This window comes from Crocodylus siamensis, chromosome 4 (genome assembly GCF_052110815.1).
Source record: "Crocodylus siamensis isolate JL-2025a chromosome 4, ASM5211081v1, whole genome shotgun sequence".
In the NCBI taxonomy this organism is placed as follows: domain Eukaryota; kingdom Metazoa; phylum Chordata; order Crocodylia; family Crocodylidae; genus Crocodylus; species Crocodylus siamensis.
In genome coordinates this window covers 160,001,960-160,017,288 of record NC_143398.1, presented here as the reverse complement: position 1 = coordinate 160,017,288, position 15,329 = coordinate 160,001,960, and the positions used below count along the sequence as shown (strand labels likewise).

General features: G+C 46.8%; 1 protein-coding gene across 6 annotated transcripts in view; it reads left to right on the top strand.

Moving 5' to 3' along the window:
• MLLT6 (MLLT6, PHD finger containing) overlaps positions 1–15,329 on the top strand; it is a 93,364-nt gene that overhangs the window by 10,436 nt on the left and 67,599 nt on the right. For 3 of the 6 annotated variants that reach the window (XM_090044571.1, XM_090044576.1, XM_090044573.1), the window contains exons 3-7: positions 2,137–2,191; positions 6,910–7,019; positions 7,703–7,806; positions 8,609–8,702; positions 13,806–13,913. In XM_090044571.1, the coding sequence (XP_089900697.1) occupies positions 2,137–2,191; positions 6,910–7,019; positions 7,703–7,806; positions 8,609–8,702; positions 13,806–13,913 (471 nt within the window). The remainder of the gene's footprint in view (positions 1–2,136; positions 2,192–6,909; positions 7,020–7,702; positions 7,807–8,608; positions 8,703–13,805; positions 13,914–15,329) is intronic. The other 3 variants (XM_090044572.1, XM_090044575.1, XM_090044577.1) reach the window with 2 other exon arrangements.

The window sequence follows — 15,329 nt, the reverse complement described above, 5'->3', positions numbered from 1 at the left end:
GCTCATGGGGGGTTCCTGATCCCCATCCCCTCATGCTCTTTTTTGCCCCAGTGGCCTCCTCATTAGTGGGATTCCTTTTTCTGCTTTCCTGAAGAGGCAGAGACAGGCAGAGATGTGAAGCTGGCCCAGAAAGTCTGTTAAGTCTGTGGGGAGGATGAAGCTGACAGCTGGGGCTTGCGTCTGGGAGTGGTGTGGAAACAGCTCAGGGCAGAGGCATTATTCTGCTGTCCCCCATGGCAATTCCTCTCACTGAGGCTGGGGCTGTTGAGCCAGTCTTCGCTTTCCTTATAAACTGACCCAGGTTATTACAAGGGCTCAGGGTGGGGGACTTTCCTCCACAGCTGTGTTGCTCTCAGGGGCCATCCATCCTCTTCCATGTGGGCTGTCCTTTGCCCAAATGCACTGTCCCCAGCAGCCTGGTTCCTCCTCCTTCTTCAGGGATGTACAGCAGACCGGGAAGGCCATCAAAGCAGTTGCAAGGAGGGAATTGGTGGCTGGGGCCCGTGTCTGGGAGTGCTCAGTGGATGGCTCAGGCCTCTTTTCTGCTACCCTCTCAGCCCGCCCTTTCACTGTCTGTTGGGCTGGGCTCGGTGCCCCTCGCCACAAATTTGTATTACTTCTGGGGCTGGGGTCTTTACGAAGCAGTTCTTCCACTTCTGGGGGGAGGTTTCTGTGTTCCCTTTCCTTTAAGCTCATTTCACTCTAGAGGCCACCCCCATTTTACCTTTCCCCCAAGCACAAAGAGTTGTGAAGAGCAGGCCCAGAAAAGAGAGCGCAACTCATCCAGGGGTATCCTGGGCTCACCCCCTGAGGTGCCACAGTGATCAGCTGGGGGAAAAGAGGGAGAAAGGAGCAGGTGACAGCCACTGGGCCAGTTGCAAGTGCAGGGCAGGGCTTGCTCTTCTCTTTTGTTGCATCTGGGTTTGAGTCCTATTCTTGACACCACCCTGCAAGAAGGGTGAAATTCAGCCCTGTGGTAAGAACATAAAGTGTAAGCATTATTTACAGGGGTGTTGACCCCAAGCACTCAAACCACGAATCAGACCCTCCAAAATTGTAATATTGCTTTAAAAATCATGATATTGTTATTGTTATTATTATTATTAATGATGATGATGATTTAGGCCTCTTGCTTTTTGCTTTCTGAGTTATGTTTTCCAGTTTTTCTTCACTGTCCCAAAAGCTAAGAGCTGATATTAAAAAGAAAACCAAACCAAAAAACAATAAACATATATAATCCTCTGACTCCAGAAGGTGGGGCATTAAGGTAGACACCATATCTCAGGATGCTCCTGATAAAAACAAAGCAAGACAGAGCATGAGTTGGTCATGCTGATGTATTGGAACTAAAACAAAATTCTAGCACAAAAGGGATGATGTGTGTATAACTTCAGCCCAGTGGGAATTGAGTGACACTTTGACTTTCTACCCAGGGATGAATATAACCAGCGAAAATGCCCAAAGCAATGACTGCTGAGAGCATTTTGCAAGTAATGTGCAGCTGGGAAATAGCATCGTAACAGCCATTATATTTATACAAATAATTTGTGATAATTCATGAATAGAAAAAGGAGCAAGATTATTTGAATGAGTTGTTCTCTGTGGATGGTTTGCATGTCTTTGAGCTGGGAGCAACCAAATTCATTTCATATGGCCCACCAAGAAATAACTTGTGATGACTACTGACTGAGGTTGGACTAATAACCAAAAAAGACCGTATCTTCTGTGCTATTTTTTTTCCGCCAACCGTGTTATCATAGCTGAGGCAGAAGAAAAGTGACTGTGAGTTAAATCCTCAGCCTAAATCCTCAGTATAAATCACCATAGGACTCACTGAAGTCAACTGGAACCTTACTCATTTACATCAATTGGGGATCTGGGTCCTAAGCCTAATGGTTTAAGGGACTTCCTGAGTGTAATTGCAGCAGTGGTAGTGTAGATACAATAGTATCTGGCTCTGCTGTGGAGTAGCCTCCTCACCCTTACCATTTACTGTCCTTTCCTTCCTCTATCTCCCAGAAAGAACTAAAAAACACCATTCCTGTAATCCAGCTGTGCACTAAATGAGATAACTTCTGTTTCCACCCTTTGTTCCTGAGAATCATTCTAACATTGTTGTTTCTGCTTGATTTCAAGAGATGTGAGCTGTGTCCTCACAAAGATGGAGCCCTAAAACGGACTGACAATGGAGGTAAGCACCCCTGCCTACAGCAAGCAGCCTGTTCACTCGTGACTTGCTTGCTAGGATTACAGCAGCAACTGTTCCAGAGTAATGGTAAAGGGCACAGCAATTACTGTATCTATTGTCCATGGCAATGGGTGGTCCTCCAGAAGAACAAGAGAGACTTCTTCCCTTTCCCACAACACCTCATCTTGTATTATTTTTTAAGTGTAATTCTGTTGCCTAGATATTTCTTTTCTTAACCTCAGCTTGGTATTGAACCTTAAGCATGAGGGTTTGCTTTCATAAGCTTTGTCCTAGCTGCTGTCACTGGAGAGGCTGCTATTGTTCATATAAATAAATACACAACTTATTAAGCTATTCCTTTGCATGGTGTGATGATGAGTTCCAGAATACAAGGTCTCAGCATTGTACGGGAGAGAAGGGCTGTCCAGTAGAGTTAAGAGGGGAGTTTATTCTCTGCAAACTATTTAGTCCTCACTTTCTGTCCTGAGACTTCTGGCAAGGTAGCCAGCTGATGGTGGGACAGGAAGATCTCTATGGATAGGAAAGGATCATAGGAAAGAAAGCAGGGGTGGATAGAGACCTGGCTAGTAATATTGGAGATGTGGGGCTCTGTTCTTAGCTCTACCATTGGGCTACTGCATGACCTTGGGCACTTAGTTTCTCCACCTATAAAATGGGGAAGATGACCTTTGTAAAGCTGTTTGAGATAAGATATCTTTTGTAAAGTAGTTGAATAATATCTGGATATTATTAGTGGCTGTTCTGATGGTGGTCCAACCTAGGCACTTGTCCTCTAGGAACTGGACTGAGATCCTGCAACTCATAAGCATCTCTAGAACACATTGTCTACATCTCAGTGCCCTTTGAACTGCCACTTCAGAGTCTCCTGGGGAAATTCACTGCCCTGAGCTTTGGGCTGCAGATGTCATAAGAAAATCAAGGCTGGGAAAAGGCAATGACAATAACAAAGGAACAGAAACCAAGCAAACAGCTGTTCAATCTGGCAGCAGAGGCATCTGGCAGGAGGGTCAGTGCCAGTCCCAGAGCTGACCTGTCCAAAGCATGGGGAGTAGTTCTTGCCCCAGACACAGCTAGTCCTTAACAAACTGGATTAACAGTGATAGCTCTGGCTCATGCAAATCAGGAAGGATGGGTAGTACCTGTGCTGGTGTTTGTAAACCTCAGAGTGAGAGAAAAAGAGAAGCCAAGAGCCCTGCACCAGAGAAAGCTGTTTCACTCTACGGCATTTTTCTCCCCTCTCACCAGCTCTTGCTGCCTTGCAGCTTGGTTTTAGTTACTACAGCTTGCACCCAGTAGTGTAATCAGTTCTGCAGTTTGATCACCAGCTTTCCAAAACTACTTTATTTTATTGCAGTGCTCATGTGCTTTCATCCATTGCACAGTCCTTCACTCGCCCCAACATATTTGGAGTCAGGTCAAAGTGGGGGAGCTTTGCTTTAATGTGTTTCCAGTTTAGAAAGGAAGCTCATGAGAGCCCCTGAGCTGCAGAGAAAGGACACTACAGGTTGCAGGAGCACCAATTAGAGCTGGTTAAACTAACTGCTCTGCCACAGTGCTAAGGGCTTGACTGCAACAGCCAGAGTTCTATGTTGGGGGATCTCATTGTAATAACATTTCATAGATTTCATAGACATTAGGGTTGGAAGGGACCTTGGAAGATTGAGTCCAGCCTCCTGCCCCAGGAGCAGGAAGTCAGCTGAGGCAAAGGATCCCAGCAAGATAAACACCCAAATGTCTCTTAAAGGAGCCCAGAATAGGTGCTTGCATCACCGCTGGAGGCAGTCTGTTCCAGGCCTTTGGGGCTCAGACAGTAAAGAAGTTCTTTCTTATGTCCAGCCTGAAATGGTCTTGGAGGAATTTGTGACCGTTTGACCTTGTCATCCCTTGGGGCGCTCTGGTGAATAGTCATTCCCCCAGATCCTGGTGAACACCCCTTATATACTTATAGGCAGCCACCAGGTCCCCCCCAAACCTGTGCTTTTCTAGGCTTAAGAGTCCTATGGCTCTAAGCCTCTCATCATAAGGCCTGTTCTCCTACCCACTGATCATGCACGCGGTTCTCCTCTGGACTCTCAAGCTTCTCAACATCCTTTTTAAATTGTGGAGCCCAGAATTGGATGCAATACTTCAGCTGTGGCCGAGTACAGCGGGAGGATGACATCCTGGGATTTGCTTGAGAAGCATATATGGATGCAAACCAGAGTTTTACTCACTTTACCAGCTGCAACATTGCATTGGTGGCTCATATTTATCTTGTGGTCTGTCATGACCCCCAAGCCCCTTTCAGCCATGGTGCTAGCAAGCCTAGCACTGCCAAGCCTGTAAGCATGCTGCAGGGTTTTTTTCCTAAGGTGGAGTACCTTGCATTTTTTGTTGTTGAACACCATCAGGTTTTCATCCACCTATTTTATGAGCCTGTTTAGGTCAGCCTGGATCACCATCCTGTCCTCAGGTGTGGACACTCTACCCCAAAGTTTGGTGTCATCGGCAAACTTGGCCAGTCTGCTTCTAATGCCAATGTCTACATCATTAATAAAGACGTTAAAGAGTATAGGCCCAAGGACAGGGGCCCTGCTGGTCATGGCGCACCATGATGATTTACTTCCATCTATTACCACTCTTTGGGTCCAGCCATCAGTCCGTGATGTAGCCAAGGCTGCAGTTGGCCAATTTTTCCATGAGGAGATCATGGGACACCAGATTGAAGGCTTTTTTTAAATCAAGATATATGATGTCAATCTCTTCTCCCTTGTCCAGGTGATATGTCACCTGGTCATAGAAGGAGATAAGATTGGTCAGGTAAGACCTACCCACAACAAATCTGTGCTGGCTATCCCTCAGGATGTTGCCATCAGCCAGCTTGTCAAGAATGGTCTCTGATAATTTTTTTCAAGATCTTCCCTGGGATAGAGGTCAGGCTGATGCGTCTGTAGTTCCCTGGATCTACTTTTCTCCCTCTCTTGAAGACAGACACCCCATTGGCCTTCTTCCATTGTTCAGGCACTTCACCAGAGTGCCTTGAGTTCTCGAAGATCCATGACAGAGGCTGGGCTATGATGCCTGCCAGCTCCTTAAGTACCCCGGGGTGTAAACTGTCAGGGCCAGCAACTTGAAGGTGTCCAGCCTCTCAAGGTGTTCCTTCACATGTTCAACATTGATGTAAAGTAACAATTCTCCTTCACCCTGGCCATCCCATACCATATTGAGCAGAGCTGTCCCTTGGGGCTAGCGAAAAACTGACACAAAATACCCATTAAGCAGGTTGACTTTTTTCTGGGCATTGGTTGTCAGTTGTCCCATTTGGTTTAGCAGGGGTCCAGTGTTACCCTTGCTTTTCCTCCGGCTCCCCACATATCTAAAAAAGAACTTTTTATTGTCTTTGATATGTGTAGCCAGTTAGAGTTTAATCACAGCCTTGGCTTTCCTGGTTCACTCCTTACAGGTCCAGACCAATGCAGAGTACTCCTCCTTTGAGGTGGTTCCAGTCCTCCATGCAGGAGGTCCATAACTTCCCTGCAGAGCCAAGGAGGCAGCTGTGCCCTTTTGCTACCTTTCCTCCAAGATGGAATAGACATTGCTTGTGCTTTCAGGATCACTCCCTTGAGGAGCAACCACTCATCCTGAACTCCCCTCCCCTTCGGGTCATGGTCTGTTAGGGCCTCACCAACAAGTCTCCTGAGCTTGTCAAAGTCAGCTTTCCTGAAGTCAAGGACTTCAGCATCACTGACTGACTTGCTAGGTTTACGGTGGATAGTGGAAGTGATCAGCTCATGGTCACTGTCTCCCAGCTTCCCTTCGATCATTAGGTCGCTGACTAGATCATGCCCCATTGCCAGTACCAGGTTGAGCAGTTTTGCCTCTTGTCGGTCCATAGACTTCTTGAGTCAGATAGAGCTCGTCCATGCACATGAGGAAGCTTTGTGACCATTCAGATTTGGCTGAGTGCTCTTCCCATGAGATGTCTGGGTAGTTGAAGTAGTCTCATTCATGATAGTCTCATTCCAAGCATGTTATTATGTGGTTTGGTTTGGCCAGTGCAGACACCGTTATAACCATGTTACTGATCATCATTGCAGCCGACATGGCCGTAAGATCATTCTGTAACAACAGAGTTGTTCCTTCCACCCAGGTGAAACTTTGCTGTCTCCTCCCAAGAGTCCCACCTCCCCATGGGCCCTAAATGGAAATTCTGCATCTGGTTTGGGAAGTTCAGTGTTTCCCAGTTTATTCAGACCTTAATCAATGTGGAGTTGCTGAAATAGAGCCTTCTACCAAGCTCCCATAGCAGCCTAATGATTATAGGAAGGGGCTTTTCTCCAAACCTGTCCCATCAGTATTTTACTGAGAGTGATCCTTCTCCTTGGAAACTCATGGCTCTGTCTGGGTTAGATCCTGAGTTATTTGTTTGTTCACATTTAAAAATCTTCTTTTCCCAGAAATCTTTACCCCCTCCCCCATTTAAAATCTAAACGTGGTGTCTGGCTGGCTGGCTAGCAACTATCATCATAGAATCTGAGTTTCTAAGAAAATTATGAGAATCAGTGTTTCAAGCCTAGCATGTGATTAAATCCTTTCCCTTCCCTGCCTATCTCCTCTATCCTTGAGCCCATCCTAGCACCCATCTGCTGTTCTGCTTGGGTCTACACATTTTCTGACTACCTGCTGTGATCTTTATCTCACCATCCCATTCATCTCCCCAGGCTGGGCCCATGTCGTCTGTGCTTTGTACATCCCTGAGGTGCAGTTTGCCAATGTGCTGACCATGGAGCCAATTGTCCTGCAGTACGTGCCCCATGACCGCTTCAACAAGGTGAGGCTACCTCTTTTCCCTCCACCCCAAATGCCAGCCCCTTACCCACTGAGGACCTTCCTGTCTTCTCATCTTCCCACTATTTCTGGCATATTTGAGGTTTATTTCCGGGTATATTGTTTCCTTTAGAGACATGAAAAAGTGGAGTCCTTTTCTTACAAGTTACCCTGATCTCCTCTCTGGCTTACATGACTGCCACTTGTGTATGTCCTTGGATTTCCATTACACCCAACTCATCCTTCCAAAGACAGCACCTCGCCTTGTGATAATATAGGTTCTTATACAGGGTGCCCCCACTTTGGTCTGAACCATATGGTACTGGAGGGAGGAAGAGAATGAATTGGCCCATGCCTGCCCCCTATTTTGTGGGCCCATAGGAATGAAATTTCATCTGCTTCCTGCAGTATAAGAGTAGGGCTGTCTTTGACCCCTGTGTCATGGAGAAGTGTGCATGTATGCTGAGGGTGGGGAATGAGGCTATCTTTGACTTGGATATTATGGAGGTCTTTGGGGCTGAGGCTGAATTGAAAACGGAACTAAACCAAGTTCTAGCCTCACAATAAGTGATGTGCTGCTTTGCTGCATGCAGATGAGTTTGTGGGGCATGAGGAGAGCCTACCTCTGGCTGCCCACTATGTGGCCCCATTGGGGTAAACTCACAGCCCACTATTTCCTTTTTGCAGACCTGCTATATCTGTGAAGAGCAGGGCAGGGAGAGCAAAGCAGCCTCTGGGGCCTGCATGACCTGCAATCGACATGGCTGCCGGCAAGCCTTCCACGTCACCTGGTGAGTCCCTTACAGCATTGCCTCAACAATGCCCCCAGCTACTGTTTTCATTGGCACAACTTTGGTGCTATCCTTGGCAGGAGACAAAGGCCCACTGCAAGAAGAGCTGGGCAAATTGCACTGACTTTCTCTTATGTGGGTGGAATACTTCTGCCATCCGTTGGACATGGAGACAATTCCCTTGGGGCTGCAAGCTGTGGCAGACAGAGGCCTTCCCAGGGCAGGTGCTGTGAGCAGTGGGGTTGTCTCTAGGACTGGGTGAAGTCCAAGGACAAACCAGCTGGCTCACAGCCTAGGAATGTACTTACACAAGCACAGCACATGCAAGAGCATAATGTGAACGATGTGATTTTTAAAGTCTGGTACCTTGTGCACCCTCAAAGCCAGAAAACAATGCTATTTATCACAGGAAGGCTGGGATTCCCAGCTGTGTATTGATGACAGCATGGGGTTCTTGCTCAGGAGATGTGTCCCCATGGAATAATTACTAGTTCCTCAGCCCCATGCTAAAAACAAGAATCACAGGTGGAGTAGATAGAAAATTTCAAAGATTTCAATTATTTTTTTTTTGCAGTTGTTTTAGACCAGCTCTCTGGTGTGGGTGTAATTTTTCTAAAATATCAAATTTTGGTGAAAATTTTTCCACCATTTTTTTTCTCAACTTTCTCTAACACAAACTGTTTATCAGACAGGCAAGGGTACCCTGAGTACTCCAAGCACCCCAGGCGCATGTTTCCCTGATGAAATCTGAGAAGACAAGGCATGTAGTCTGGCTGAGGTTTCTGATGTTTGTGTGTTTCAGCGCCCAGATGGCTGGCCTCTTGTGTGAAGAGGAAGTCCTGGAGGTTGACAATGTCAAATATTGTGGCTACTGCAAGTATCACTTCAACAAAATGGTGAGTCCTTCTGTCCTGCTAGTTGGTACTTACTTCTGTGTTAAAGGGGGTAAGGCTTCCTCCTGCATCCTCCTGAGAGCTGGGCATAAAAGAGATCCCCAAAACTTATAGACGAGAACCGTAATCTGTGCCATCTGATCCCCAGTTCTTCAATGCCAGCAGTGCTAGCCAGAGCCTAGGAGTAGCTGTTATCCCTGAAAGCCAGCCAGACAACTAAGAAAAACTATATAGGCAAGGAAGGCGATAGACAGAGGGTCATGATATGAAAGAGAATGTCAGAGAGCTCTTGATCATTTTGAATGAATTCAGGTCAGGAGGGTCTAGTGAACTTCATCCCAAGGTACTGAGGGAGCTGGGAGAAGAGATCTCAGAGCCCTGGGCATTATATGTACTAAGTCATGGGAGAAAGCGGAGGTTCCAGAGGTTTGGAAAAGGGCCAAAATAGTGCCCTTCTTAAAAAAAAAAAGGCAAAAATGAGGACCTGTAGAATTATGGACTGGCTAGCCAAACTTAATACTGGATAAGTACTGGAGCAAATTCTAAAGAAGCCGACTTATAAGCATCCAGAGGAGGAAAGGATATTCCTGAGCAACGAGCATAGATTTGCTAAGAACAAATTGTGCCAAAAAAATTGATCTTCTTCTTTGTCAAAGCAACTAGTTGGGTGGATGAAAGGAACGAAGTAGACACAGTGTACTTGGATTTCAGTAAGGTTTTGACTGAGTCCCATACAACCTTTTCATAAACAAATAGACTAAATGTGGGCTAGACAAAACTGCTGGAAGGTGGATAGCCAACTGGCTTAATCGCTGTAATTAAAGGGTAATTATACATGGATCCATTTGAGAATGTTAGGAGATTTCAAGTGGAGTCCCACAAGGGTCTGTCCTGAGCCTGGTGCTGTTCAGCATGTTTAATAATTATTTGGGTGCTGGAATAGAGAGCTTCCTGAGCAAATTTGCAGATGGCACAAAACTGGGAAGTTTTGCAAAGACACTGGAGGACAGAAGTAGAATTCAGAAGGACCCTGATAGTTTGGATAGCTGGACTAGAGCAAAAGGATAAGTTAAGTGCTGACAAATGCAAAATGTTATACTTTGGGAAGAATAATCCAAAACACAGATATAGAATGAGTGACATGATTGGACGGCAGTACTGTGGAGGTAAATCTTGGGGCTTTAGTGGATCAGAAACTCAACATGATTTCATGGTGTGATGCAGCAGCAAAAAAGGTGAATGTTGTTTTGGGCTGCGTCAGCAGGAGTATTAGGTGTAAGACATGGGAATAATAGTGCCCCTGGGAATGACACTCTAATCCAGGGGTCAGCAACCTGTGGGATGCGTGCCGAACATGGGATGCAAAGCCATTTTGCTCGGCACACCACTGCCAACCTGGGCTCCAAGCAGCTGCTGCCAGCCACGGAGCCCAGGCTGATCCAGCAGGCGGCTGGGAGGCTGCAAGCCCTGTTGCAAGCAGACCGGGCTGCATGGGCTGGCTGCAGCTGGGAGGCTGCAAACAGTTGCTCTGGGCTCTGGCATGTCAGCACTGTGGTACCTTCCAAGGTAGACATTGTTTTTTTCAGCACTCCGGCCAAAAAACATTGCCTACCCCTGATCTAGTCAGTTCCAGTTAGGTCTCATCTAAAGTACTGTGTGCAGTTCTGGGCTCTGCATTTTAAAAAGGATGTGGAGAAGTTAGAGATGGTCCAAAGGTGGGTGACAAAAAGCTAAAGGTTTTGGAAGGCAAGCCATACAAGGGGAATTTGAGAGAAATAAGCTTATGCAGCTGGTGAAAAAGGTAATTAAGAAGGAACACAATAGCTATCTTCAGATATCTGAAAGGCTGCCACAAAGAAGAAGGAGAATGCTTTTCTCTCTTACTGCAGAAATTAGGATGCATAGCAGTGACTTGAAATTGCAGATTTAGATTGGATATCAGGAGAAAATGTTGTCACTTTTAGAAAAGTGAGGCAGTGGAATACACTGCCTGGGGATGTTGTGGAGTGTCGTTTACTGGACATTTTCAAGAAGAGATTGGATAAGTATTGATCAGGGATTATTTAGGAGTAGCAATGCTTGAAGTGTGTTGTGAAAGGCAACCATTAGATGCTCAGGGGACTCCACACATGCATCAGAAACTGGTGAGGATCGTGCTCAGCAGCATGAGAATGAAGCATAGCTCAACAGCTGGCTTGGTTATGAAATTAAATTAAAGAGCTGGAACAAGTTTATGGAGGAAATGGGATGGCAGAAAAAGGAGTTGTGACTCTAGTTCAGGTTTGGGATGCATGGAATTGTGTTTGTGGTCTGCAGGTTGCAGTGTAGAGTGGAAGGTGTTTGGTTTTCCCATAATTCTGGGTTGTGCTGGTTGCCACATGAGGCTAAGAAGAATATTTTTCCCCTCCTATTGCAGGTGTTAGGGCAGAGGTGGAGCAGGGCAGCTCCATGCCTGGGGTAGCGGCTGCGCACAGGAAAACACTGGCTGTCGTTGTGCCAATGACAGTGGCATGTACAACCACTGGTGTAGTGGCTGCTGTTTTTACGCCCTCCCCTCCTCTCCCCCACCGCTAGAAGTAGCACCCGGGACTGTTGCCCCAGTGGTCCCTCAGTTACACTGCTATGTCATGGGGGGGGAGGTTTAACCATCCCCATAAACATTGGGTGTCAGATGCAGCCAAGGCTGGGGACTTCAATGAAAGTGTGCTGAAGCTCCTGCTGGGACTGAAAAAAACCCTAGAGGTTCCTGACTAGAGGATCTTGCTTCTCCATCCAGAGTCGGACCAATTGCCGCATAGGGGATCAGGAAGGAATTTTACACTGCAGTCAAATTGGCATGGACTGTAGAGGGTTTTGCTTTCCTGGTGGGGGGCATTGTCCCCTTCCCTGGAGCTCTCAAGTGTATTTTCAAAAATGATTTCCTGTCCTTGCAGTGGTAAGGCATGGACAAGTGCCCTTGTACCCCTGCTTTACCTATGGCAAGTTAGGGTGTCCATGATGTTTTGGGGCAATATGCTTGATAACTGTGGAGGAGGGTTGCTTGTGCAGTTTTAAGGCTGGATTAGTCAAACATTTATATGCGGCAGCTTAGATGGGAATGATGCTGCCTCGAGCAGGGGACTGGATGGGGTGACCTCCTGAGGTCTATTCCAGCTCTACTTTTCCAGGATTCAGTGATTTCATTAGCATCTTTAATTCTTTTAAGCGGCTACAGATCCCTTATCCTGGCCTCCTGCTCAGGCCTCTGTGCACCACTCTGGGTGGGGCTGTAAATGAGCCTCAAGGGACCAAGAGAAAATTTTCCAGATGCATAAACCTCTTAGAGCTGATGTAAGCAGCCCAACACTGCTTCTGATGTGCAGCAGAGCTCTGAGACCAGGAAGGATAGTAACCAGAGCACCAGGGGTGCAGGGCTGTAATGCAGCCTTCAGGCTATAGGGACACAGCCTTAACTTTTGCCCTTCACAGCAGCTCAGAGGTTATACAAAGCCACCTGGGAGATGCAGGACAGTGTATCTGGTGGTGATATATGTATGGATGCACATAAGCACACACAGTCCCAGGAAAATGGGGAAGGAGACCCAGGATGCTGCCTGGTATTCAGGGGGGATGTGGGGTGAGGAGATGGGAGCTCTCTTTCCTCCCTGCTTAGACACAGGGCACAAAGTCAGAAGAGGCTTCCTTTTTCTGCACTGTCACAATTTGCATATACTCCTTCTCTCCACCACTGCTGAAGAGGAAACCTGATCCTTTCACTACATCCTTTACCTCTCAGTGGCTCCTTTGTTTGCTGGCTTTTCTCAGTCCCCTTCCTGCTTATCAGAGCTGCCACATTCAGTGAGTAAGGTGTTCAGCCCTCTCCCCAAAGTCAAACCAGAGATTGCGTTCTCTGCTTGGCTATTTCCCATGATTACCCAGGACAGCTATGGTCCTGTATCTTGTTTGTTGATGCACAGAGAAGCAGTAATACTTCCCCTCACAAGGATCTGAGCACAGCTTGCCTCACCCGCTGCCCTACCCAAGAGTATTGACCATGCTTAGGGCAGAGCTTAAACCACAGGCTTTGGGTCTGGAGCTAGAAACTAAACAGTAGTGCTCAGGGGAGGCTAGTGGGGTCTGTCTTGTGATGTGTCCAACCTTGTGGCAGTCCAGAGTGGTGTAAATTATGTCAAAGTATTGCTGCTGGTAGAATTTGCCTCCTCATCTATACCATTCTCACAACGCTCCACCCACAGGCTGGGTCTAGCTCCTCCTGTTTCCTGATACACATCTTTGTGCATTGGCCATTTAATATATAGGAACCGAGTCATCTCCCTTTAAATAGTTTGTGAGCCCTCTAGCACTCACTGTGCTCTACACTTTGGAAACCAGTCAGAGCAGCAGCAGGCAAAGGTGACTGGGCTTTCCATGTTGTTTGTATTTAGTAAACATGGTTATTGGGACCCAGTGCCCCATGCAATTTGTTATGACCCTGATTGCTGTGGAAACAGGAAAAGATGTACAACAGGATTTTGGGCAGGGGGATTCAAAATGGGAAACTGAGAGGGAAAAGGCTGTCTGTCTGAACAGATGGAGAACTGTTGGGCAGGAAAGGGGACATAAGGGAAAGCTTGTTAATCCCCTGTCTCCATTCAGCATGCCCAGGGGGTTGGCTCTAGAGATTATCATGTGCATTTGTAATCTTTTTTCTAGTGAAAGGGTAATGTGCACTGTCCTCCATACCATAGCCTGTCCAGCCTCTGGGAGGGCTTCCTCCCTATGGGGAAGTTAGTGTGTAGTAAGGGTAAGTGTGAGTGCACACTGCAGTACCTACTCAGCACTAATTCTCCAGGTGGACACACTTAACATGCCCCAAGCACCTTTGTGTGAGGGAGCATAGTTGTATTTGAAAGTGGAGTAAACTACCTCACCCTTATGCACACTAAGAGTGTCCCCACAGGAAACATGCAAAGAACTAGGGCATTGGTTTACTGCACAGTAACCTCTTGTAGACATGCCCATAGTCTTAATTTTGCAGTAGTGGTGAAGCCCCAGCCTCATAGGCACTGTTTCTCCTTTCTTTTTTGTCTGTTTTCCATCTCTGCCTCCTATCCCCACTTCTCTCAGAAGACATCACGTCACTCCGGAGGTAGCTCCTTCATTGCTGGGAGAAGGAGCCAGTCTGCATCACCCACTCAGGAGAAGCATGTGTCCCACCATGAGAGGCCAAAGAAGGTAACGTTTACCTAAGGTGTCTTTGTGCAGTGAGAGCATAAAGGCAGGCTCATATAAGAGCTGGGAGGAGGGTAAGAGTCTATGCAGAATGCAGGAATCCTATCTGATGTGTCATTGCAATGCAAAGGTGTTCACAGCTGGAGATTCGAACATTGGAGTGTATTTTCAAATGGACCTCTGAAAACATGTCCAACAATTATAGAAGCTAAACCGTGTGTTCATGTTGAGTGCTCAATTTGCATGTACAAGGTGGACCCATGTCATGTGACACTCTTACAAAGCATGTGCTACATTCCCTCTGTATCTAGTAGTTGATCCTCACTGAAGATAAAATTGGGAAGCCCTGATGCCTAAAGGTTGTTGTCCAAAATATTTGTTATAAATGAAGCTACCTAAAACATCAGGCTTGTAGGGATCAAAGGTCTGTTGGCACTCCCCAGTCAAGAAATAATGCACTTGGTGTTTCAGCCATGAGTGTCACTATTAGTAAGATAACAAACCCTCTGTCACCCCATTGATGCAGCTCTCCCAGAACCAATTATTGCTGCAATACAGCCCCTCAACACTGTCCACAGCAATGGGGTGGACTGTGAGCCTACTACAGAGAAAAGGTTACTTGCTTGCTGGCCACATGGATGTGTTTCTCAGACTTAGTGGGCCAGATTCTGCTCTTTGATTTCTATGGTATAAACCCAGAGTGACTCCACTGAAGTCACTTCAGATTTACACCAGTATAACTGAAACCAGAGTTTAGTTCATTACTTAATGCAGCTAAAGAGCCTATTGTCAACTGGCTTGTGAACTGCTGAAATCTTGCCCGAAGTAGGTGGCTTTCTAGGTTTTATTTTATCTTGTTTTAATTCTGTGCCCCTCCAAGAAATTAATAAACCAACTCACATCCAGTGCGGATCAATCATCATAACCAAAATCTAAAATAACTTGTGGGCTCTCGGGTGATTTCTGTGGAATGAGCTTGGTGGGCCTTCCTCTGAGCAGGGATTTCTGCCTCACAGAAGCAATATGCCCACAGTTAACACTGACTGGCTTGCTTTCTGAATTGCTCAGCCAAGAAGGCAGGGACTGATTTGCCCATGGGCACCTCTTCCCTTTTCCATATGAAAAAGACTGCTGCTGATCTGGGCTGAGACACACCTTCTGGTGTGACAGGTGCATGTGGGGAAATTTGCCCATGCCATACCTCTGGGGTATCAACCTCACCTTGTGCCTCAAGCTGGATTCAGATGGCCAGCTCCAGCTTGGGGTATGGGGCAGCAGCAGACAATGCAGTGGCAGTGGGGCAAGCAGGCATGGGCCAGGTGGCCGCTTGCCATGGCAGAGACAATGAAAAGGTGGTGGGCCAGGCAGCTGCCGGACAAGAAAGAGATGTGTTGCCACAGTCCTTGCTCAGCTCCTGGC